The sequence below is a fragment of the Temnothorax nylanderi genome, unplaced genomic scaffold, assembly GCF_030848795.1.
Source record: "Temnothorax nylanderi isolate EJ_2023f unplaced genomic scaffold, tnyl_v1.0 TNYL_tig0166_pilon, whole genome shotgun sequence".
Taxonomy (NCBI): Eukaryota; Metazoa; Arthropoda; class Insecta; order Hymenoptera; family Formicidae; genus Temnothorax; species Temnothorax nylanderi.
In genome coordinates, this window is record NW_027249228.1 from 104,107 (window position 1) to 130,093 (window position 25,987).

General features: G+C 38.2%; 1 protein-coding gene across 2 annotated transcripts in view; it reads right to left on the reverse strand.

Annotated features, from left to right (window-relative positions):
* Nucleotides 1-25,987, reverse strand: part of LOC139777845 (serine/threonine-protein kinase SIK3) — a 196,087-nt gene that overhangs the window by 100,333 nt on the left and 69,767 nt on the right. For both annotated transcript variants that reach the window (XM_071715484.1, XM_071715485.1), the window contains one exon: nt 4,285-4,525. In XM_071715484.1, coding sequence (XP_071571585.1) covers nt 4,285-4,525 — 241 coding nt within the window. The remainder of the gene's footprint in view (nt 1-4,284; nt 4,526-25,987) is intronic.

The following is a 25,987-nucleotide window of genomic DNA, read 5'->3' on the forward strand; positions in this document are numbered from 1 at the left end:
ACTTTTCCTTATAACTTAGCCGTCGCTCATTCTTCATTAAAAAGTTATTAACAAAAAAAGTTTGAAGAATATAACAGTTATTTTGAGTATTGAAAGGTACAAATGACTAATGTATGTGGAAATAGTACATGTATGAACGAAGGAAAGTCATTAAAGTGAATCGTTAATATATTGAACAGTCTTTGTGTTTGTCCGTCCAGAGAACCATCTATGCAAAACAAGGTCCATTCCACCCCATCCCACTCCTGTCTCTACAGGGCGAAACAAGGTCTATCATTATACAGTTCGAGTTTTCAATTTTCCACGCGAACCAACGTCCACCCCCCCCCCCCCCCACGTGCACCCACCCTGCTTGCGAGGGAGGGGCGATAGCCTCTCCCCCGCCTACATGTGTACTGTCTATACACACATATCAGCAAACTACTTCCCTTAGTTTCGACACAAACTGTTACTAATTTCTCCAACTTTTTTTGTTCATAACTTTTAAATAAGCAATAAGCGACGATTATGTTATAAGGAAAAGTTACTCAAAGTCATGTTCTTGACAACATATGTCAAGGTCAAGGTCATTGGGGCCTGATTCCCCTATACTAAATAATTACCACTAATTCTATTTAATTAAGCTATAGTACTTGATATGTTCCGAAAGGAAATATCTTTTAGTGTAAAAAATAACTTTCCCGTTGCCAATTCGGATAATGCACTGAAGATATCGAGTATTATAGCTTAATTAAATAGAATTAGTTATAAAACGTAACACAGACTTTGTACAGAAAATTCGTTATGGAAAATACGACACCGAAAAATGTGTTTTCTTCTTTCGTAACAACACAATATCAAGATATATAATATTAATTTGTTACTAACGGATGCATTTTGACTATTTTAGTCCGAGTATAATGTTGAATTCAGGTTATTACAAAAACTTCAATTAGATATAATTTTTCGAAACAAAATTTTGCCATGCTCCAAGAGGTCTTAAAAATTTTGTAATTTTCAATAGAATTTTTATAAATTTTATTTTTAATTTAAAAAAATGGTGAACTTTACAAAAAATGATTTTTTCTCCTTCAACATCGTATAATAACTTTAGACTGTCCAAAAATTGAAAAGAATTTATACATCATATAATTCATTTTAAACTGAACAAATGGATTATCCGAATTTTATCCGAACCGTTCTTCGATAGGATTGAACATTTCCAAGATATTAACGTTTTAAAAACTAGAGTTATCAAAAAATTAATTTTTTACAAAAATGACACTGTCGGAAATATTGATCGTAGGCTCAAACTAAAAAATACGTGTTTTCTCTTTTTTAGAATACTTCTTGAAAAAAAATTGTCAAAATTATTGCAGTAGGTCAGGGTGAAAATGTGAAAATTTCAGCCAAAATGCCCCATATATAATCAGTACAAAATTACCTTTTTCAAAAAAGGTAAAAAGAGGCGCCAAGTACATGCGCAATGTATGTTGTAAATCCAAATGTATGTTGTATATCCAACCTAAGTGGTAGTAGCTTTATTTCTTTTTAACAAAATTATTATATCACAAAATTGGGGCGGCAGTGTGGTCTAGTGGTAGAGCGCCAGACTCGTAATCTGAGGAACCAGGTTCGAGTCCACTAGAGCCATGTAAACATGGAAAGTTTTTTCCGAAAGCTGCGCCCTCCGTGCAAGATAGGCTCTTGTGCGGAGCAAACTGGGCTCCGTCTTTCGGAAAAAGACGTTAAAGGGATCCTATAGCGACGGCCGAACTTCCTCGATGTCGATAATGTTAACATTTCTAATCCTGTTTGCTATGTTATATATCTATATCTGTCCTTGTCTAACGAGAGGCATCTGTCCTTGTTCGATTGCTGCGCCATCTCTCGCTACACGCAATACTGCTTATCTTATCAACCTGAACGGTGCACATATAAAAGTTAAATACACTAAACTTTTTTTCTAGGCTTTCAATCTTAGTTCTAATTGCACGATATTGTTCTGAAATGTTTTCCCTAGGTTCCACCGTATCTCATTTTGTATATATAACCTGCAGTTATTTTGTATAAGCAAATATTGTCGTCAGTGACAGCTCTATATGCTCAAATTTTTAATTTTTTTTTGTTTTTGATGCAAAGTTGACCAGACAGACCTACATTTTTGTACGTACTTCAATTCTGTAAAAGAATTTTGCAATTCCGTAAAGCCAATTAAAAGTTTAATGCATTTAACTAAATGTCGGTAACGACTGCCACTATAGGATCCTCTTAAGCCGTTGGTCCAAAGGGTTAAGTGAGAGGAGAAGGGTAGTATTGGATGAGAATTGAATAAAGGGTTGGGAACGTCCCTACAAAACGCCTTGCAACCCTGAGGGGAGTCAATAAACGTATTTATCTTTTTTTTTATATCACAAAATTGGCGTTACCTAACTCAACCCAAGTCTACCTCAAAAAATAACTTTTGCACTTTTAAACAATTAAACCCAAGTGGTACGTATCTTCGTGCTCCCATTTAAGGATCTTCCTGTTCCAACCTAAGTGGCAGTAGCTTTAATTCTCCTTAAAAGAATAATATCATCAAAATGTATTACCTTACTCAACCCAAATAATATGTAAAAATAAATACAAAATTAAACATTTATTTAAAAGAAATAAGAATTAAAAATGCAAAATTTAACGACGACATTTCTTAATTGTAAAATTTAACATTTCAGATTTTGCGTTGCAATATCTCCGCTCGTAGGGCACGTAGTGAAAAAGTAAAAACATTTTTATAACATAATTGAAACCCAAGCTATCGATCAAGCCTACTTAGAACTTGATCCGTTCACTCGTTATTAAGATCTCAAAATCTCGGGTACTTGCAACCCGTCCGTTCGTGTGAAGATACACGGCGGTCTCGCGCTGCGCGTGTAACTTGGCGCAAGACACTACAGTGTCTCTTGATATCATGTTGCCTCACTTAGGGCCGGTTGTTCCAACCTATTGGTAAGCTAACTAATAGTTAAATCATATGTCTAACTATTAGGTAGTTTACCAACAGGTTGAAACAACCGGCCCTTACTCATTCATATATATATTCACCCATCAATTTATCCACACATCCAGCCACGTATGCATTTCCGCGCGCGTGCACATACACGCATACTCGCACACAAGATATAAATTCAACCGTGTAACCTCCACGTAGAAATAACTACCTTGTGTAATTTTAATGCCAGCTATTACAGGTCTTTGGAAACGTCTCAACATTAGCTACAAAATACTGTTATCAAAAATAGAGTATTTTATTCAAAAAATTAAAGGTGACTTTCACGTGATCTTGAAAAATAGATTTTTTTTTCGAAAATTGATTTTATCATTATTTGTCCCCTTCTAGATCATACAACTTTTATCTGAAACATTTTCTTCTAAAACTGAAAAGAACGAAAATTTTGGATTGTTTAAAATGGGACATCCTAATATAATCTTCTTTTTCAAGGTAATTATGCATATTAAGACCCCACTCGCCAATGACCTTGACCTTGACATATGTTGTCAAGGTCATGACCCTGACTAACCTTGACCTTGAAAAAAGTGGCGGTCACAATCCGTTCAAAAGTTACGAAGCATTAAAGTTTTCGCTTATAGTTTTCAAGTGTGCAAGTAGAAACTTGCATATTGCTTCCTCTATGAGGAAGCCAAATTAATAAATATCTACTAATAATTATGCATAAAAAAACAGGCTTCCTCATAGAGGAAGCAATGTGCAGGTTTCTACTTGCACACTTAAAAACTATAAGGAAGCAATGTACAAGTTTCTACTTGCTCACTTAAAAACGATGAGAAAGCAATGTACAAGTTTCCACTTGCACACTTAAAAACTATGAGGAAGCAATGTACAAGTTTCTACTTGTTTAAATTTATATCTATTCAGTAAATATAATGCATGTCACTCGTATTAAATCATATCTTATCTTTTGTATCTTTATGTAAAAAAATAAAACATATTTATTAGTTGGATCTATCAAAAAATACATATGGTAATGTTTCTAACCAAGTGTATATACCAATGACACATGAATGGCAAACCGCCTAATTGTGAGTACCTGAGCTCTTAGAAAAAGACAATCTAGTTCTCAATAGGTTCAATCAATAACTAAATATCTAAGATATTTTTTCATATGAAACATATAAAATAAAACTTTTGTATAATAATTCATTAGTATATTTCTCAATTATGAAATTTACTACGCAAATCAAATGTGTACTTGTAAAATTAAAGATAAATAAACTACATGTTTCTTTTTCAAAAATAATTACCTTTTCTAATTGATGTGCACCATCTGGCAGATAATCACCTGGTATACTTTGGATACTGGGTAAATTAGGCATTGTTGGTTCTAATCGGTCAACAAGTAAATTGTATATAGCTGATACATGATCAAAAGTATTTCCTTTAATGGCTTGTAATAACGAATCTGCGTTGAGTCCAGGCAATCTTAACATATTTTCTATTACTAATTGATTTAATGGTGGTGGTACATTCACATCAGGATGACATCTGAAAATATAGAGAGAGATAAAATTAAAAAAGAATAAAATATAATAATAACAAAATGAGCTTAAATCCTAAATGTTTAAACCAAATATTCGTTTTTCAATAAAATTAGTAAGTAATTATTGTATTGGAAAATATATACAGGGTGTTTGATTTAATCTGTTCATATAAGGGTAATAAATTCATAGTGAAACCAACAAATAGAACCTATTCGTTTAGCAAAAACCCCACTATCGCATATTAGGAACTTATCTCATAATAGGAGACTTTCCTCTATTGTTTTAGTTGCCATTTTGTAAAAAATTATAACATAAAAACAAGGGGTTTAAAAATTTTGCCTAATTGTTTTGGAAAGGATTAAAATACAACTAACATACAGTGGTTAATTTAATTTAAGTTAATTTTACTCAAAGTTATACTTGTATTAAATATAATGTCAATGTTTTAAAAAAAGTTGCACAAAAAAATTTTATTTTTTAAACCTTTTTTTACTTAAAAGCTATTAAGAAAAAATGATAATTTTTAACACTAAGATACAATTTTTAACTTGTATCTATATGAAAAGCTTTTGAAACCATATGTTTACATGCCCTTTTCTTTATAAAATAACTTCAAAAATCAACTCCTATAAATTTAATAGTTTAAGAAACACCTTACATATATATACAGGATACTCCAAATTCTCGCATATGGAGTACAATATGTGATTCTTTATGCTAAAAGAAACAAGTTTTCCTTTTAGCAAAATTGCGTCTGATAAGTAGCTTTCACAGGAGAGCAAGTTAAAGTTAAGGACTAGGGCTCTTAATTGTTTATGTGGCGTTCAGGAGTGGCACACGCTCCTCATTTGTACCTACTTCTTGACCTTTTTCTGTATTGCTAAAAATATGATAAAGTTAACAAAATAAGTGTTGCGTTTATTTTTTACGTAATAAATAAAAAAAAAGTCTAATTCCGTAACACCATCTAAAAATAAAGGTAAAATTAAGAATATAAGTAGTAATATACTTTGTGAGTTGAACGTTCTATTATTCTAAATATTTCACAATTACATATGACAGTTAAATAGCATCACTACATTTAAGGACGTTCACCGGTTATAATCGTAGCTAAAAGTTTCGCGCGCGTTCGGCTGTCTTTCCGTACAGCGCGACTCTCTTCCCACTCTACAACTTTTAGCGTAGACTATACAGTGTTGCCACTTTTCCATGGCGACACGCTTCGAAATACCGATTCGCGGCTCGCGCTTGAGTCGTGGTAGCGGGTGGACGTGCTTCTCCCTCTCCCGTGATCCTGCGCAGTTTATTGCGTTCCTGAGTCTTTGTGCCCTCGTGGCAAACGGGCTTTCGCGCGTTAAGCGTGTTTTATAGTGCGGTTTCGGTGCGTTTTATACATAAACAGGTATTTTATTTAGCTCGTGTCTTGCGGGCATAACCGTTTTTTGTACCGGTTTAAGCGTTAGATAATATCTTATCCCGTGGAATTTGCGCGTAAGGCAATGCAGGTGACTTCGACCCCGTGCAGCCTTAATCCAAACGAGGAATCCCCGAGCCAGCGTAGGCCCTCGATTCCGCAGAGTGAGTTCGTAAATTTTATTAACAGCTTCAATGAGGAAGCTCGAGACTTGCCTTTGAGTCCAGTATCTACATCGGTCTTAGGATCCCGACCTTCGTCGAGGGACCGCAGCCCCTTCGGGATTTCAGAAAACAGGCAAGATCTTTCCTTAGATATGGGGGAAAAAAAGAAAAATAGAAACAATAATAAGCCTTCAAATAAAAAGGGACCTTTGTAGCAACACCGCGACCTTCTCTCGTCCTCGCCCTCGTCCTCGCTCTAACTCGGCTGGCGAGTATAATTTAAAAATGACCATTCTCACACGCGGAAATCACGCCGCGACGGATGATCGCGACCTTGAGATTAGAAAAAACGGTTCTCATAACAAAGATAGTATTTGTAACGTGCCTTGCCGAAACGGGGACTCCCCCGAGAGCCGCTCTAACTACGACTTTTTGCCATGCGCCTCTGACGCGAGTGTAGATATTAAATCGAATGGAGACAATCGTAACGAAGTCAGAAGGGGCGTAAAGAGGCCAACCGAGAGGGAAATCCGTCCCCGGGGGGATCCATATCGCCCGCAACTTCGGCCCCGCCGAAAAAATATAGAAGAGAAGCCAATAGATATAAAGATAGCGATTTTTCCCCGTATCTCGTGCACTTCCAATACGCGGAATCTAATATCTCCCTCGACCCCTTGCTGATTTCTAAAATCATTAACGTTATGATAAAAGAGGATGTCACTGAAATCCGCGCAATTGGCAACAACAAGGTTAGGGTGCAGTTTACCTCTCCCCTTGCAGCCAACCGTATCATCGGTCACCCTGCGCTTAAGGAAAAAAACCTTGTCGCGTTTATTCCTGCTTTTAAACTTATGAGGATAACCTTCGTGAAAGGTATCCCGTTATATTTCAACGAACAAGAACTTGTCAAGGAGATCGAGTCTCCGGTAAAAATTATTTCTATTCAACAAATAAATCGCAAAATCAAAAAAGACGGTGAGGTTAATTTTGAACCCTCTGAAACAGTCATGGTCAAATTTGAGGGACAAAGAGTTCCCAAAGAAATTTCTATCTATAAAACTAAGCTTGCGGTGGAAACTTACATTCCACAAGTATCCTTATGCATAGGGATGATAAATGGTTCTCCGGCAGTCCTCTGGTTTGTCGTGAGAGAGCTGCGAGCATTTCCTACACCGACAGTTGGCACTAATGTGGCCGAAACAATGGCAGGAAAAACAAATTTGTACCAACAAAATTAATGAAAGATTTATTACTTTTACCAAAAAGTCTTGGTTACAATTACCGGTAAAATTGATAAATTTGCTATAATTTATCACATTTACCATCGTATCTTGAAAACATTTGTACAGGTCACGCATTCTGGTGTCCAACTGCACAGGCCGCGCCTTTTGGTGTCCAACTGCACAGGCCGCGCATTTTCGTGTCCAACTGCACAGGCCGCATTTTTTATGGTGTCCAGGTGAACCGTGTCCAAATAAACCGTGTCGAAATAAACGGTGTCCAAACGAACCGTGTCCAATTGATCGTGTCCAAATGAACGGCGTCCAAATGCACTATGTCCAAATAAACCGTGTCCAAATAAATCGTATCCAAATAAACGGTGTCCAATTGATCGTGTCCAAATGAACGGTGTCCAAATGTACCGTGTCCAAATGCACCTCTCCCACGGTTATCAACTCCCTCAAGCAGACTGGTCAAAGAATCATTCCGGTGATGGGAAGTACAAAAAACGTGCGAGAGCATCTATCCCAGATTCACCAACAAAAGCTCCGCGAGGATCACAACGCCTGTCTTAATTTTACTAAGAGTAGATCCAAAGACAATAAAGGCTTTCCAGCATTTTGGTTTAGCATTTCTTCTAACAAAAACGTTCCCAATGATCCAAACTCCAATTTCTGTAATTTCCTCGGTCCTCAGATTATCAAAACAATTATCGATATGATAAACAAACTGCCAGAATACTTCCCTGCCCTCAAAGGTTCACAGATATATGAGATGATATGTCAGTTCTGTATCATCTTCCAAGGTTTTAGCGGCCGGTAAATGAATCAAAATTCAAGCATGGTCGGCTTATTTTCAGGTTTCAGTATCCTTTATTGGAACTGTAGGAGAGCGGTCCACAAAAAGGCTGAAGTTGAAAAGCTATGCGAGTTTTACGATATAATTGTCCTATTTGAAACTTGTTTAAAACCTAACCATTCCTTTAACATTCGCGGTTTCGACGTAATACGCAAAAACAGTAGCGTGGGCAGACGGGGTATAACTATCTTGATACGCAAAACAAATTCATTCACGGAAATCGACCTAGACAAGCTCTTCAATCCAATCCAATGGCGCAACAGTCCGAGTCGGACTTAGGCCTCCCCCAAAGTCATGTGCTTGTGGTGCGCACGCAGGTTGTACACAAGCACATGGGACCTATAGTTTAACGCCGAATCCGAACGGCAAGGTAGAGGGGGTTTCTAGGCAAGGGATACTCCTGACGGGCTGCCGCTCCGTCGAGGAGGAGAGACAAGCGATACAATTTTTATTTATTTTAGTTCTACCAGGACTGGATTCGAACCTGAGATCTTTGGTTTAGCAGACCAGTGCGCTGTTCCAGTATTGAATACCAAAGTTCTCAGCGACACTCTTGGGAGTAACCATCGCCCGATTTTGATTACCATAAACCAAAAGGTTAAAACAAAGACCATTTTCTCTCATAGATGTAGGTTCACTCGTGAACAACTTAAAAATTTTTCCCGAACGCTTGAAATTCAGGCTGGGAGGTTTGAGGAACGCGTTCTCGAATGGGGGTGATAAAAAGCCATTGTTGTAATACAAAGCCTTTTCAGAATGTTTACAGAATATCATTGATCTGTTCTCTCCGCCGGTCAGGGACTCAGTGTCCCTTGGGAGCCGGGACCAGAATGGCGCGTCGGGCAGGCCTCCCCCCGCCCCGTGGTGGGACGAGAACTGTTCGGAGGCTGTTCGGGCGAGAAAGCTCGCTTGCAAAAGATACCGTAAGGTTCCCTCTGTTGAGAACTACCAAATTTACCGTGATCAAATCGCAGCTACCAGAAAAACTTTGAAAAAGGCTAAGAGAGAAGGATAAAAAAATTATTGCAACACTTTGAATTTTCTGACTCCTACGTCTAGCATTTGAAAAATGGTTAAACGGTTTCGTAATCGTAAGTTGGCTCCTTCCGATGCGCCTTCATCCGTGGATGAAGAGCAGGTCGAAGAGACAATGGCTAACATTTGCCCTCCCTCTTGCTCTGAGCCCCCCGCCGATTTATCGGATTGTGATCGGGAAGAAGATAACCCTCTGGCATGGATTGACAATCCATTTCATTATAGAAAATTCCACCATGTTCTCAACTCATCCAAAAGCAAGTCCAGTCCGGGCATCGATCGATTTGACTATAAAATTCTTAAAGCTCTCCCGTTGCCTTTTAAAAAGCTTCTCCTCAGAGTTTTGAACAATGTCCTTGCTGAGGGTAGCTTCCCAGAATTATGATCTCATTCTTTGGTATACTTCATTCCCAAACCCCACGGCAGTGGGGTCTGTCCTATAGCTCTCACATCCTGTATACTTAAACTACTAGAAAAAATGATTTTGAATAGGATACACTGGGTCACTGACAAGTCGGGTACCTCTGAAACCACGCTAATCCCCGAGCACCAATTTGGGTTCCGCAAATTTCGTTCCTACGCGGACAATCTCACAATCCTCACATCTGATATTCATCATAACAATATCAATGGAAAGGCCACGGTTGCAATTTTCATCGACATCAAATCGGCATTCGACAACGTCATTCCAAGTATACTAGTCAGAGATTTGGTTGAAGCTAAATTTCCTAAAAAAGTTTGTCAGTTTATTCATAATCTCATTTCGGAAAGAAAGGTTCAATTTGTCGTTCAGGGCGGGCTCACTTCCCCTCGGATCTCTCGAAAGGGTGCTCCACAGGGTTCTGTACTTAGTCCTGTGTTATTTAATCTATACTTAAGGCTAATCGCAACCAAGCTGCACAGGCATGTCAAAATTTTACAGTTTGCCGACGACATAGTTATTTACGCCTCGGCTGCTCGTATAAACAAGGTTATCAGATGGTTGGAGATCTCTCTGGATAATATTAAGGAATATTTAAGGAATCGCGATTTAGAAATATCTCCCAATAAAACTCGCATGATGCTTTTCTCCAAACGAAAAATTCAAAACCTTGGTGTGCTTGGAGTCAAAATAGATAATGATATGATCCGGCCCTCGGATTCAGTAAAATTCCTGGGAGTCATTTTGGATCCCAAATTGTCAGAAAACCTACATATGGACTACCTAATTAACAAAGCTAGAAGAACTGCCGATGTTATTTCATCTTTGAGGGAAGTGTGGTGGGGATCCCATCCACAACTTCTCCTTAACGTGTATCGAGCAATACTTAGGGACTTGAATACGCCGCACACATTTTTGCCCTAAAATCCAACCCCAAATTTCATCGGCTGGAAATTATCCAAAATAAGGCCATTAGGGTTTTTTTAAGTAACAGAATTTCTACTCCAATCAACACCATGTTCGCTAAAGCCAAAGAACCTCTGTTGAAACTCCGACTCAAATTTTTAACCTCTAAGTATCTGCTCAAAATCCTCTCAATCACAGATCAACCTGTAGGTGAAAAATTACATCAGACACTACACTCAGAGATCCTGACAGCCAGGCGTATTGCCAAGATAAGTTCCCTCTGATCAACCTTTTGCTACACATAAGACAATATCAACCACAGATACACTCAGCGCTAAGCCCTCCCCCATTCCAGCACTCATTCCAATCTATCCTTTTTTCTCCTCCTTATTGGTATACGATCTCGAGACATTCACGGTATCTATTGGCCGGAACTAGTTCTAAGTTTGATTAGCGTCGCTACAATTGCGTTCCTTTATAGCTGGCGTCCCTCTTGCTCATGCTTACTTCCTCCCGAACCTTCGCCTGAGTAACATGCGTTGTACTCTTGTCGCTTGTGAAAATACATTTGTTCAAAGTAATACGACTGTTCATTTTATTTTTCTCGCAATAGGGCACGCTTTATCCAACACTCCTCACTACCGCCCTGGGCCGGATTTATTGAATATTATCGAAAGAATACCTAAATCGTCCGTACAAAATGTCTTCGCTCAGGCATTCGGATCCATAAAGATAGACATGATAGTTTTCTATACGGATGGTTCCAAGATGGACTTGGGCCCCTACGTGGGTGCGGCGTGCTATTCGTCACAACTCCGTAAAAGCCTTATGTACAAACTTTCTCCATATGCCTCGGTTTATACCGCCGAAGCATGGGCTATTTATAACGCGGTCCTAACTACATTGGATCTGGGTTTTCCCAGATACACCATAATTACCGATTCCAAGACCGTCTTGGAGGTTCTCACAAATCCGGTTACCTGCCATTCTAATTACTTGATCCCCCTCATTAAGGCCAAACTTATCGCAGCGCAAGAACGCGGTATCGATATACAATTTATATGGATTCCCTCGCATAAAGGAATCTCAGGCAACGAAATAGTTGACAGCTTGGCAAAAAGGGCCATACGTGAAGGTCAGGAATTTCCGAATTTTAAATTCCCACACACGGACTTGTTCATTATTCAAAGAGAAAAACTCGCAACAGACTTTCATTATTATCTCTTTAGAAGAGCTCAACACAAAGGTACGCACTTTTATCGGAACATATATATTAACGCTCCCACACAAACCTTGGTATTAAAAAATAAATACGTTTATCGACTCCCCTCAGGGTTGCAAGGCGTTTTGTAGGGACGTTCCCAACCCTTTATTCTATTCTCATCCAATACTACACTTCTCCTCTCACTTAACCCTTTGGACCAACGGCTTAACGTCTCTTTCCGAAAGACGGAGCCCAGTTTGCTCCGCACAAGAGCCTATCTTGCACGGAGGGCGCAGCTTTCGGAAAAAACTTTCCATGTTTACATGGCTCTAGTGGACTCGAACCTGGTTCCTCAGATTACGAGTCTGGCGCTCTACCACTAGACCACACTGCCGCCCAACCTTGGTATTACAAATCGGGATTAAAACGCGATGCTATTGTCACGGTCTCTCGACTAAGAGCTAACTATTATAATTTGAATCACAGCTTATTTAGGAAAAACATTATTAACGACGGCTCCTGTCTGTGTGGAGACCCTGCTCAGGACATCAATCACATTATATTTTACTGTCCATTAACCTTTAGATGGGCTGCAAGCCTTCGTCTCGCCGTACGTGCGTTCGGGGGTCCTCAATGCCTAGATATATTTTCGGTTCTCAAGCAACCTACAAATAAAATATGCCGTCTAATTATGGTCTTCTGTAAGGTAGCGGACTTAGCGTTGTAAATACGCGTGCTTCGCGCGCAAAGCCTGGTTCCCCCACTGTCCTTCCTGTTTCCCCTCTCTTATCTGAGCACTCAATGGCACCCGCCGAACAGTTGTCGCCGCCATACGCATAAGAAAAAACAGCTACCCGACGCACAGTGGGATGAGTACGCTATTTTTTTTTTCAATATTAAATATCTAGAAAATAACCAATTATAATAAAAAATATGTAAGAAGCAAAGTTCCTAATGTCATCATGCATCATATATTAGTTTTTTAGCAAAATACATAACTAATTTCTGCCGCAATAAATTAAAATATCCCTCTAGAACACGCTTTGTCTATACCTTACGTGTTAAAATTCGTAACTTTGACATTGAATATCTCGACTTTGGTACCGGCACGGTTCTTACAATTGTGGAGGTGTATAGATAACACTATTACGAGCATATGGTCCAAAGTTCAAGCATATACATAGAAAATCGATTAACCGGTGAACGTCCTTAAGGAATAGTTTACTAATTAAGTAAGTACATAACTCCTGAGCGCCACATGACCAAGAGCGCTTAACTTTAATCTGCTCTCCTTCAAAAACTACTTGCCGGACGAAATTTTGCTAAAGGAAAAAGTTGTTTCTTTTAGCATAAAGAATCACGTCTTGTACTCCATATACGGAAATTGTGGGACACCCAGTATAAACGTATTTAGGGGTAGCACGTAACTAATAGTTAAATTATATGTCTATCTTTGTCTAATTTAACCCATTCACTGCTTTAGACGAGAATATTCGCGCGACGATATCGCCCGTCAAATGCTTTAGACGAGAATACTCGCGCGACGATATCGTCCGTCAGACGCTTTGGACGAGTTAACTCGTTTGTTAAGAAAACTAGTCAGACTCTCAGAAGTCAAGTCATAAGAATTGTAACGTTGCCCTTTGTGTTGTTCCATGCTTTCGAATTTGTCACACAGAAAAACAATTCAAATAAATTAGTATTTTTTCTTTATGCATTTTTTCATTTTACTTCTCCTTTTACCTCAAATATTAATATAAAATAAAACATTAGTTGCTATTGATTAAACAATCTTGATTTTTGGTTATATTTGTAGTGAAATTATGAAGATTTGCTTGACAAACTTGCGGCCCAAGTTAACTCCAAAGTGTCTGACGAGCGATATCGTCGCGCGAGTATTCTCGTCCAAAGCAGTTAAAGGGTTAAAGGAAAAATAAAGACATATACAGGATGAGTCATTTTAACCGACGCAGGCAAATATCTCGAAAAATAAGGAAGATACGGAAAAATGTTTCACAATCAGACAAAAGTTGTATGCTCTAAAGGGGGACACATGATTCCAATATGAATCATGTCGTAGATTTCGTTTTAAGATATTTTGAAGGCGACTAATTTCTTAAATGGAACTTAATTTTTTCTTGAGATAAAAGTTGTAGATTTCGTCGAGACGTTTTCTAAACACCTCCAAAAATTGTCTTTTGCATAAGCTGTAGATATAAAGTTTCAAAGTTTACAAAGCCACTGGTTCTACATGCATGGTTCGTGCAACAGGCTTCAATGGTTGTTGTAAACTCATACCACTATCTACGTTTTTATTCACTATTCTACTTTTAGCGCTACCTAGGAACAACGGTGTGGACGTAGTAGTTTTCTGTTCTCTTTGGGGTGTTTTATTAGCGTGAGTCCCCTTGCCACTCACGGCAACTTAATTAGCGTTCTCTTAACATATATCGTAGAAACTGTTCAAACTTATTCCCGTTGGCTCGAATGCATAACCTGATTTCCTTTGCAAAATGTGTAACCGTTCTAAGTAAGACAGCCCTTGGTATCGCCCTACGAATTCGCCATTCGAATCTGTTCGATCATGTCTTTCCTTGTTGTCTTCTGCTCGAACACGACATTTTTCACGTATCCTCACAAGTAAAAATCAGGAGAAGTCAAATCCGGTGACCGGACAGACCATGCAATTAGACTATTCCGTCCGATCCACCTGCCGTTAAATTGTTGATCCAGAAACTTACGGTTCGTGCATAATGTGGTGGCGCACCATCCAATTGAATCCACATTCTTCGCCTTGTCTCCATATCGACTTCTTCGAGTAAAACGAATAAGTGATCTCTCAGTAACTCCAGAAAGTTATGTCCGTTCACATTCTTATAAAAAAAATGTGAACCAATTAGATAAGCGTTGACGATTCTACACCAAACCATTATACTCCAACAATGTTGATTGTCTACTTGTCTATACCAATAAGGATTGACATTTGACCAGTAATGACAATTATGTCTGTTCAATTCTCCGGTACTTTTAAATGTTAATTCATCAGAGAATAGAACGTATTTGAAGAAATCTGCATCATGCGCAATTATCAGTTGACAAAACAGTTCATGCTGTCGCACGTCATTTGAAATTAGAAACTGCGTTACCCTGCTGAAAAAGCTCGATTAAAACCATTAGAAAATCCTATTCGATCTAATAAAATTGAATTGTGTTTTTGAACCTGCATTTTCCATTAAAACATAATTACTTTCAAATCGGTTGTACTTTGTTGAACTGGAACTTATGCCAATAGTATGTATAAATAAGTTTCTATGGTTTTGAATCAGATTCGATAGAAATATTCACATTCCGTCCTATATGTTTTAATATGTCTATATTGGTTCCGATTACGCTCAATCGGAAACAATAAAAACTGTTTAAGATTTTGATTGCTATTTTACGTTTGAGCGTTATCGGAACCAATATAGACATATTAAAACATATAGAACGGAATGTGAATATTTCTATCAAATCTAATTCAAAACCATAAAAACTTATTTATACATACTATTGGCATAAGTTCCAGTTCAACAAAGTACAACCGATTTGAAAGTAATTATGTTTTAATGGAAAATGCAGGTTCAAAAACACAATTCAATCTTATTAGACCGAATAGGATTTTCTAATGGTTTTAATCGAGCTTTTTCAGCAGGGTAGTGTGGTATGGTATGAATGATACTTTTTTTCCTCAAAATTCTCACAATCGTTTTCTGAGGTATACCTGTTTGTCTTGCTATTTGACGAGTGCTAATATGAAGGTCAATGTAGACAGCCGCTAAGATAGTGAGAACACGCATATCATCAACATCATATTCACGATTTGCGCGACGATGGGTCAACCCTTCCTGTTGAGCTCTTATTTTAAGCCTCCGAATGACGGTAGGTATCATTCGGATGTCTGTTTGGATACCAATTTTGGTAAAGTCTCGCAGTTTCACGATAATTGCCAAAAGATTCTCTTAAAGCTAGTAATATATCGACGATTTCTTAAGGAGTATAATCAGCCATGTCTAATATCGTAAAAAAAACTTGTTCGTTATAATAGTGAGGAATATCCCGATGTTATTCAGCGCGATATCAATTTTCAAAAAAGAAGTCAGTTTCCAAAAAGTGAAATTAGACAGTTCATCACTTTCTAAGAATAAAAAACGGATGCGTTGGTAGATCAAACTAAGTTGACTAAAATTAAGTCCTACAATTAACTTCATCTCCCTAAACTTATGATCACAAATAAATTTATAATTTAAATAAATATTTATTGAAATGAAAAATTCATGCTCAATTGATCGATTCTTAGTGCCAAAAAAGACGTTCTCCGACACGCATTAACACATTTAAGCAATACAGACAGAAATAGCGGATATAACGGTGTCTAGATTTTAAACAGAAAATGAAAAGGCAATTTGTGGAATTACTGAATGAGTTTACAACAACCATTGAAGCCTATTGCACGAACCATACATGTAGAACCAGTGGCTTTGTAAACGTTGAAGCTTTATATCTCCGGAACGGCTTATGCAAAAGACAATAATGGGGATGTTTTGAAAACTTCTCGACAAGATCTACAATCTTTATTTTAAGAAAAAAATTAAGTTCCATTTAAGAAATTAGTCGCCTTTAAAATTTTTTAAAACGACGACATCTACGACATGACACATCGAAATCATGTGTCTCCCTTTAGACCATACAACTTTTGTCCGAAATATGTTTCCGTATCTTCCATATTTTTCGGGATTATAATTAATTTATGTCAAAGTTGATAAATTCAAAATGGCGAAGCCAATATGGCAGATATCAAAATTAATATAATGGTTTTTACCTTTAATATCCGTTATATTAACTCTGCCATTTTTAATTTATCAATTTTGACATCAGATTAGTTATCAGGGACCTGAAAAACCTTTTTTGAATAACATAATTAAAAAATACTTTATCGATCCTCAATAGCTATGTAAGTCGCAATTTTGACGCAATAGACTCTACGTTAATCATCAATATCTTTTTAACCATAAGCGACACAAAAAATTCCTTTTAAGGACTGAAAGCCCTAACAACATACTTAATTTTGATTGCGATTAAACTTCTCCGTCACATATCGTAGTTATAATATGCCAAAATACATTAAAATAGCCCATTTTTGCAACTTTAACTACAAATATCTCAAAATTGTGACGTGATAGAGCAATTTGGCAAAACGAGATCGTTTTCTGCGTCCAAAAAACTATCGAATGCCGCAAGGTTCGTTCTTGTGCTTTTTTTTATTGAATAGTGTTATTTACAGTTAACTGTTAATTGTTTAAAGTCACTAGTTATTTTGATTACTTTGCTTCTCGTTAACTTGATACAAATCTATCTCAATCATCAATGCTATTTCTCGATAGCAAAAGCAACTACATTAATCTTGATTAGTTTTTCTCTGATGTACAATTACTTATTTATATGTGATTTCAATCTGACACTAAATTTCAACAATTAATCACTTAAGCGTGTAATTAAAAATATATAATTTGTCATACAAGAGTATGAATACTTTCAGATCAGTACCTTAACACTTTAGCTGCAAAAGACATGTATATACTCTTTCGAGAATATTGGCTGTCAATTGTAAAAGGCGTAATAGATATAATCACCTAGAGCGTGCATGCACAGTCTAAGACCGAATTAGCATTGATTTAATTGAAATAATTCTTAAATTTTTCTGATTTTACTTTTTATTTATCGGGTAGATTGTTTGTCTGTTTAATTTGTGATATATTTATAATTTGTCAATTATAAACATTTATATTTACAAAAATTTTATGCATTCTTATATAATTAAGATGACATTAATAACACAGAACCACAAAAAATTATTTTTGAAAAGCAACTGGGATCAGAGTAGGCGTTTCTTATAGATTTTGGGTCACTGAATCCGAATTCGTAAACCGTTTTGCTCCATCACGTCTAGATTTTTAGATAATCGAGAAAAATAGCGGAAAATCTGTGAAAATTGAAATAAACATTTAAAGAAAAAGCAAAAGTATAACATCAAAGAAAGAGAAAAAGTATAACATCAAAATGCGGTCGCAAAACTGATTTAAATATATTTTGGTAAGTTAAATAAAGTGCAAAAAAGGAGGATGTTAAAAAAGGGACGAATTTCGCCCAAAAAGTTGTAAGTAAAAAAAATAGTGTTTTTTGTAAATCTTGATCTCCTGAATACGATAAAGCTAATAAAAAGTTCGTGGTGCTTGGGGAACACCTTGAAAATTGAGCATAAACGTGGTGTATTTACAGAAATTCGGATGATATACGCTATATTATAAAATGTACTGGTGAAAGATTTGTTGGAGAGAGGGAAAAGGGGGAAGAAAGAGTGTTGTGTGTGTGTGTGCGCCTGCGTGCGCGCGCGCGCGCGGGGGCGGGTGTGCGCGTCTGTGCGCGGGTGCGTGTGTGTGTGTGTGTATGTGCGCGGGTGCGTGCGTGTGTGTGTGCGTGTGTGCGTGCGCGGGTGCGGGTGCGGGTGTGCGCGTGTGTGCGCGGGTGCGGGTGTATGTGTGCGCGTGTGTGCGTGCGCGGGTGCGGGTGCGTGTGCGTGTGTGTGTATGTGCGCGGGTGCGGGTGCGGGTGTATGTGTGCGCGTGTGTGTGCGCGGGTGCGTGTGTGTGTGCGTGTGTGCGTGCGTGCGTGTGTGTGTGCGTGTGTGCGGGTGCGGGTGCGGGTGCGGGTGCGGGTGCGGGTGCGGGTGCGGGTGCGGGTGCGGGTGCGGGTGCGGGTGAGGGTAAGGGTACGGGTGTGTGCGCGCGTGCGCGTGTGTGCGAGTGTGCACACACCCGCACACACGCGTACACACACGCGCACACCCGCACACACCCGTACCCGCACACGCACCCGCACTTGCGCACGCACACATGCACACACACACGCACACAAAACACTCTTTCTTCCCCCTTTTCCCTCTCTCCAACAAATCTTTCACCAGTACATTTTATGATATAGCATATATCTCATCCGAATTTCTGTAAATACACCACGTTTATGCTCAATTTTCAAGGTGTTCCCCAAGCACCACGAACTTTTTATTAGCTTTATCGTATTCAGGAGATCAAGATCTACAAAAAACACTATTTCTTTTACTTACACCTTTTTGGGCGAAATTTGTCTCTTTTTTAACATCCTCCTTTTTTGCACTTTATTTAACTTACTAAAATATATTTAAATTAGTTCTGCGACCGCATTTTGATGTTATACTTTTTCTCTTTCTTTGATGTTATACTTTTGCTCTTTCTTTAAATGTTTATTTCAATTTTCACAGATTTTCCGCTATTTTTCTCGATTATCTAAAAATCTAGACGTGATGGAGCAAAACGATTTACGAATTCGGATTCAGTGACCCAAAATCTATAAGAAACACCTACTCTGATCCCAGTTGCTTTTCAAAAAAAATTTTTTGTGGTCCTGTGTAATTATTACTACGTCATATCTACAGTTTAAAATACAGAGTGTTTCCTAAGTAAGTACAAAAAATTGAAGGGGATACCCATAGCTTATTTTAGGAAGAAAAGGTTCTGTAAACGTATGCTCTAAACTGCTTTGTTTTCAAAATACAAGGTGTCAAAATTGTAAAAAAAAAAAGGAAAATTTCGAAAATCTGGAAAATGTTTAAAGATATTTTATTCAAATTTGATATGCGTACATATGGCATACATTAAGAACTATTTTCCAGCATCGATAAAATATTTTTAGATCCACCAAGGGCATGCGTCTTTGACCCTGTAGTTTGAACACGAAACAGTTTAGGGCATATGTTTATAAGATCTTTTCTTCCTAAAATAAGCCACAGAATATTCTCTTCAATTTCTTGTACTTACTGAGAAAACACCCTGTATAAACTGAGAATTGATAAATATCACAAATTGTATTAGGCTGACAATCTTTTCGGTGACCAAGAATATCATATTTATTTATTTCGTGTTGTCCTATCCATTGTTTATTTCTTGATGTTTTCTAAAGATATACTATTGCGACAGAGGTATTATAAATCTGTGACTTATAAAATAACGTTTAAAAAACTATTATAAAAACGTTTTGTTTTAATGATAAAGACATTTTAGATAAAAACATTTAAAATTCCTACTTTTCACGTCTTTTGTACGTGTTTATGACGTCTTTGAGACATGCGTGAGAATGTTCTAGAAGCTTTATGCATATACCATCTATAAAAATTTTTTTCAAAGAAATTCCTGAACTGGTGCACATTCGTGCAATAAGTTAAAGTGAAACAAACTATACTTGTCTCACTCTAACTTAATTGCATTACTGATGTGCACCAGTTCAGGAAGTTCTTCAAAACGGAACACACGTATAAATGTTTCTTCAATGGCCATGTTCAGCAGAACGTTTATTTTGCAACTGTTGGAAGTTTTCTAAGCTCAGATTTGTCCGATGACAAATAGATTAAGACCGGTAGGACAAAATTAATTTAAGTAAATAAGTGGACATATGTGCATGGATAAAATGATTTATTTTGTGCAATAATTAGTGCAATATAAATTTAAATGTTTCAAAAAAGGCAGCTATTACATGTATAGATAAAGCAAATTATAATTTTGAAAAGAAAAATTTAACAAATAGATATTTTTATTAACTGTAGAAACGTAAAAAAATACGTTTCTTAAATCATGGTTTCAAAAACATTTTTGTTCAAACGTATTTTAATGGTTCTTTACGGTTATGAAACTATGTATACGTTCAAAAAACGTATATGAAACTAATATGTGCTACTTGAGTAACTTATTATTATGTTTTTGCTTATGAACCGTGCGGCCTCAGGTGTCATCAACTTTCTTTGATCACTCTCTCGCTCGTAACAAGCGCAAACATTTTAGCATTTTGTTTTCGAGTAAGTTAGCCATTCGGAATTTAAATAAAAATTTGAATTGTAAAAAGTTATTATCAAAAAAAATTTTTTTTCGTAAATTTTTTACTTTTCTTTAAAATTCTATAACTTTGTAACGATGCACCCCCGAAAACTGCATCGTTCCGGCCTAACACCCTGCCGAGGCCGACCGGCCGACCATCCGCCGGGCGAGGAACGGGCACGGTGTGCCCGCCTTATTTTAAAGCTAGCATGTAACGTTAGGAAGTCCGCGAGCAGACTTAACGCGGCAACCGCCTCGACGCGCCGAGCGATGCCGACCGCGACCGAAGACCGCCGAACGCGATCGCGGCGTCGGGACGCCGTATTTTCCGACCGTTCCGCCGCACCATCCCGGCGCTCGCGATCGCCGTCACTACCCCCGCCACTGCGTAACACCGCCGCGCCGGGTATAAAAGACGAGCGTTTTTAACGCTAAATGCGATTTCCTGATCAACGCTCCGACCGACCGCACCGATCCTGAAATTCCCGCATCTCTCTAGTCAGTCAGAACGAGGGTAGAGCGCCTCCGGCACTCTCTGTCTTCGCCGAGCGATTCTCGATCGACGACCAGCTTCCCTACGCAAAAACACCCGCTAGTCAGAACGAAGGTAGAGCGCCTCCGGCCCTCTCTGTCTTCGCCGAGCGATTCTCGATCGACGACCAGCTTCCTTGCGCAACGCGCCCGCTAGTCCGGACCAAGGTAGAGCGCCTCCGGCCCTCTCTGCCTTCGCCGAGCGATTCTCGACCGACGACCAGCTTCCTCGCGCACCACGCCCGCTAGTCAGGACCAAGGTAGAGCGCCTCCGGCCCTCTCTGCCTTCCCCGAGCGCGTCTCGGTGGCCAGACCCGCGCCCGCGTTATCCCGCCGCCTTCCCGCCGAATACGCGCCGAGTTACCGCGATCTCGTCGCCGTATCCGCGCCCGTGCGCACCGCGCTTTACCTCGCGCCACCCGCCGCAAGCCGATCGCCCGTCCCGATCGCCGCCCTCGCGCATTCCCGCGCACACCGCATGCGCCCTGACTCTGTGTCCTGCGCTCACCGCACCATTGTAAATACCGCGACCGTTCATTGTAGAATAAAGTCTGTTACGTTATTGCCAACCACGACACACTTCATTTTGCCGAACCTCACCGCGCGCCCGTTCCTCCGCACCTCCTTCGAACCCCGCCCAGCCACGAGCTAGATCCGCGTTTCGAAGCAAGGTTGTTTTAACTTTTTAACTATTAATTTTAGAAGATGAGACTATAGGACCTTTTTTGTCAGCCACATAGAGTTCTATCCACAGAATTTTATCTTATTTCAATCGGACCATTTTTTATTTTCAACCCCCTTCAACCTTTAACTTTAAAAATTAACTTCCAAACGAAGAGGGCTAGAGGGATGAGTCCAATGGCATTGGGTCTGGCTTTATGAGGGCTACCATTCGTTCTCAGGTGCCCAATCCTCCCCGACCGCTCCCTAGCTTGTAACAAGCTCAAGCGTTGAATATTGCATATTGGAGTGAAGTAACCACCCTAGACGTAAACTAAAATCCGATTTATGACAAACTAAGTATAAATTAAGCCTTATTTAAAATTCGAAATTTTTAAACTTTTTTTTTTAAGGAGTGAGGGATAGGGGATTGGCACCAACTCCTATGGAACTACCATTGCGAAGCCTACAATCCGTCCTCAGACACCAACCACTGTCCATCACTCCTTTCTCTTTTTTCCTTGGAAAACTGTTTTTATCTCTTTTCATCTCTATACAGGCTACAGGGGGTTGCTGATCAACCCCGGACCTGTGTCAAAATCCGAATCATGATAATCTAAGTATGAATGAAGCCTTAATTAAAACTCGAAATTTTTAACCCTTTCTCTAAAAAAAGGGGTAAGGGGTAAGAAGTAAGGGATAAGGAGTAAGAGGTAAGGGGAAGGGGTTTGTATTAATCCCTGTGAACCACCTTCGCGAGAACTACAATCCGTCCTCAGACATCAACCACTGCCCACTACTCCTTCCTCTTCTTACGTTAGAAAACTGTTTTTACCCCTTTGAACCTTTTATAGACCACATAGGGGTTGCTGTTCAACTCCAGAATTGTACTAAAATACGAGTCATGTCATCCGACGTACATACAAATCTGATGATAACTCATAATCGAAAATTTGAATGCAGTAAACGCCGCCTAACACGGCTCTCAGTTACTAGAACTCTAGATTATAAGAGTATAATCTAGAGCTTTATCACTTACCCGTAACAAGTGTCATCTAGCGGCACGGTAGGCCAAACCGACAACACTTTTTAAGATTTTGCGAAGAAGAAGACGACTACGACAACTACGACTACTACGACAACGACGGACGACGACGACATAAATTGAATGACATAAATTGGGCAGAAAAATAGAAGCATATATGCATATCTATGCGTCAAGCGCATATCTGTGCATCAATGTTATATCGTTATAATCAGAAAAATCTATATTCTTCTCCGATATTTAAATCTTTCGATAATATTGACTTATTAAAAGAATTCAATGATTTATTTCTGGAGAAGCGTTCTCCTTCCTATAAAAGATACGCTGTAGCGTCTCACTTAAAATAAAATTAAAATAATTGATTAATAAAATATTATTATATATATTGTATTATGAAAGGAGGATATGAAAGGAGGATGTATCGCTTCCTGTATCTTGTAAATCGCTTACGAAAGGATGTAGGGGAGAGTTGGCAATTACCGCGCGGTTGACAATTCCGCGCCATTGTTTATCTCAATAACTATTTGTATTACGCGCCTACAATGATGTTAATATCATAGAGTAACACGAAATACCCCACCCGCATGCGCCGTCAATGCGTTCCGGCCGTCCATGTAAACACAGTGCGCTCTGGAAGCTTCTCTGCTTGCTCGTTGCAATTTTATTGGTAGTTTCGATAAGAGGTGAGTAACATAATATTTTCATTAGAGAAATAATCCTGACGGATTTGATAAGCTAAAACACTATAAAATTAGGTTGCAAAGTGATTTTAGAAACACGCGTTTCTTTCCTATATATTTTAAGGTTGTAAAGTGAAATGATTGAGTTTGATAATTTCGCGCCCAAGGTATAATACTCATAGGTATAACGATAACTGTGTGTTAAGAGTTACCAAGACTGTTTAGTTTACAATGTAAGGTGCTTACAGAAAAGATCGTTGCTTAAGTTTTGATTTGAATTTATAATGATCGTTATTTGTTAACGCTTTCACTTATTTCTATATGTAGGTACCTACTAGACGATATTAATGCATAAATATAAAAAAAACATTTTGTTATTGTGTTCTACTTCATGTCACTGGCTGAAGCCAGAGTAATTTTTATAGGTACGGCTTTATTAAACTGGGCACGATTTTATCAGACCTGGTCACGATATTATCAGACCAGTTTGATAATACCGCGTTTTCTCATTTTTTGGAAAATTATTAATATTTCAGTTTGTGTTTAACTAGATTATTGCTATGATATATGGATAGCCAAATAAATGACCTATCTAAAACTGCACAGTTTGTTTTTTTGAAGCATTTCTGAGCTTAGATATACGCTTCGGTTCTTAGGGGCTCGGTAATTGCCAACTCTCCCCTATCTCTCTTGTATCTTGTTAAAAAATAATCTTGTAAATAAATTATTATATACTTGGCGTGAGACGCTACCGCGTCTCTTGATACTCAAAATAATGACTTATTAATTAATATCATATCGTTTCAACCTCAAGTGATATCTACTCTATCCACTCATATTCATCCTTTTTCGATGAGATTCTTAGTCACAATTTTAAATATATTGTATTATGTAATAATGTAAGTAAATATATATATGTTTAATCTTATTCAAATGTATAAAAATCTTTTATTAAAAAAAGCAATAATATAAAAATAATTATCACCCTATATACTTTTTTTTACTTTACTTTTTTTCTCTCGTGTCTAAAAGAGGCCAAAGCCGAAAAAAATCTGTGATGTTCTGTGATTTCTGCTGCAATAGAAGCTGACCTGGAGATGTCATTTTATAGCGCGGATAACTCTTGAGCTTCGTACGTATCAATTTTCTAGCGATACTAAAACTAGTATTCTAAACTTTAACCGTGTTTTTCTCAAAATGGCAGGTAATTATACAGAAAGAGGGCAACCTCATCGATTTCAATGACCTTAACACATGTTGTCAAGGACGTGATTCCGAGTAACTTTTCCTTATAACTTAATCGGCGGTTATTGCTTATTTAAAAATTATGAACATTAAGTTTGAAAAATTTACAAGTTTATTTTAGTGCTAAGGGAAGTAATTTACTGATATGTGTGTATAGACAGTACACATGTAGGCGGGGGAGGGGCTACCGCTCCTCGGTTTGCGTGGAAAGTTGAAAACCTGAATCGTATAATGATAGACCTTGTTTTGCCTTATAAGCAGACCGGGGTGGGGTGGGGTAAACCTCGTTTCAATCTAATCGAAGGTGTATCATTGTACGGTTTAGGTTTTCAATTTTCCACGCGAACCGAGATCCACCCCCACCCACCCCTGCCTGCGGGGAAGGGTCGGTAGCCCTCCTACATGTGTACTGTCTATGCACACATATCAGCAAATTACTTACTTTAGCACTGACACAAACTTGTAAATTTCTCAAACTTTTTTTGTTTATAACTTTTAAATAAGCAATGACCGCCGATTAAGTTATAAGGAAAAGTTACTCAGGATCACATCCTTGACAACATATGTCAAGGTCATTGAAATCGGTGAAGTTGCCCTCTTTCTGTATAATAACCAAATGGCATTTTTCGCTAGTTTTGCCACGATAACTCACGAACGGTTGCAGATATCGACTTGCTTTTTTTTTGTTAATGAAAATAACGAATTTTTCCGTAAACTGAACCTATTTTAGCGCACAAAATCAATTTTTTATAACTGTTTTAACAACAAATAACTTAAATTTTTCGAAATTTTTTCTTTTTTGGTTGCCATTGTTGTAATCTTGACGTCCCTTTGTAGACTTTAGGTTTAGTCTATAGAGAGGGATCTCACCAACAAAATGGCACCAAAAAAATTTAAAAATTCCAGCTCGTTCACCAGGAATCGCGGCAAGAACAGAGCAGTGCGCAAATTGCGCGGTCGCCTTCAATCATTAATATCACCCTTAATTATTTATATTCTTGGGACTAATTTTCAAAAGAAAATTTATGTATGTTTATTTGTTTGTCCACAAACGACATTTAAATTTTATCCAATTTTCGACCATTTAATCTTACCATTCCCCTTAAATTGTTTCTCATCGTTAGTTGCAGACAATAGCCTGCC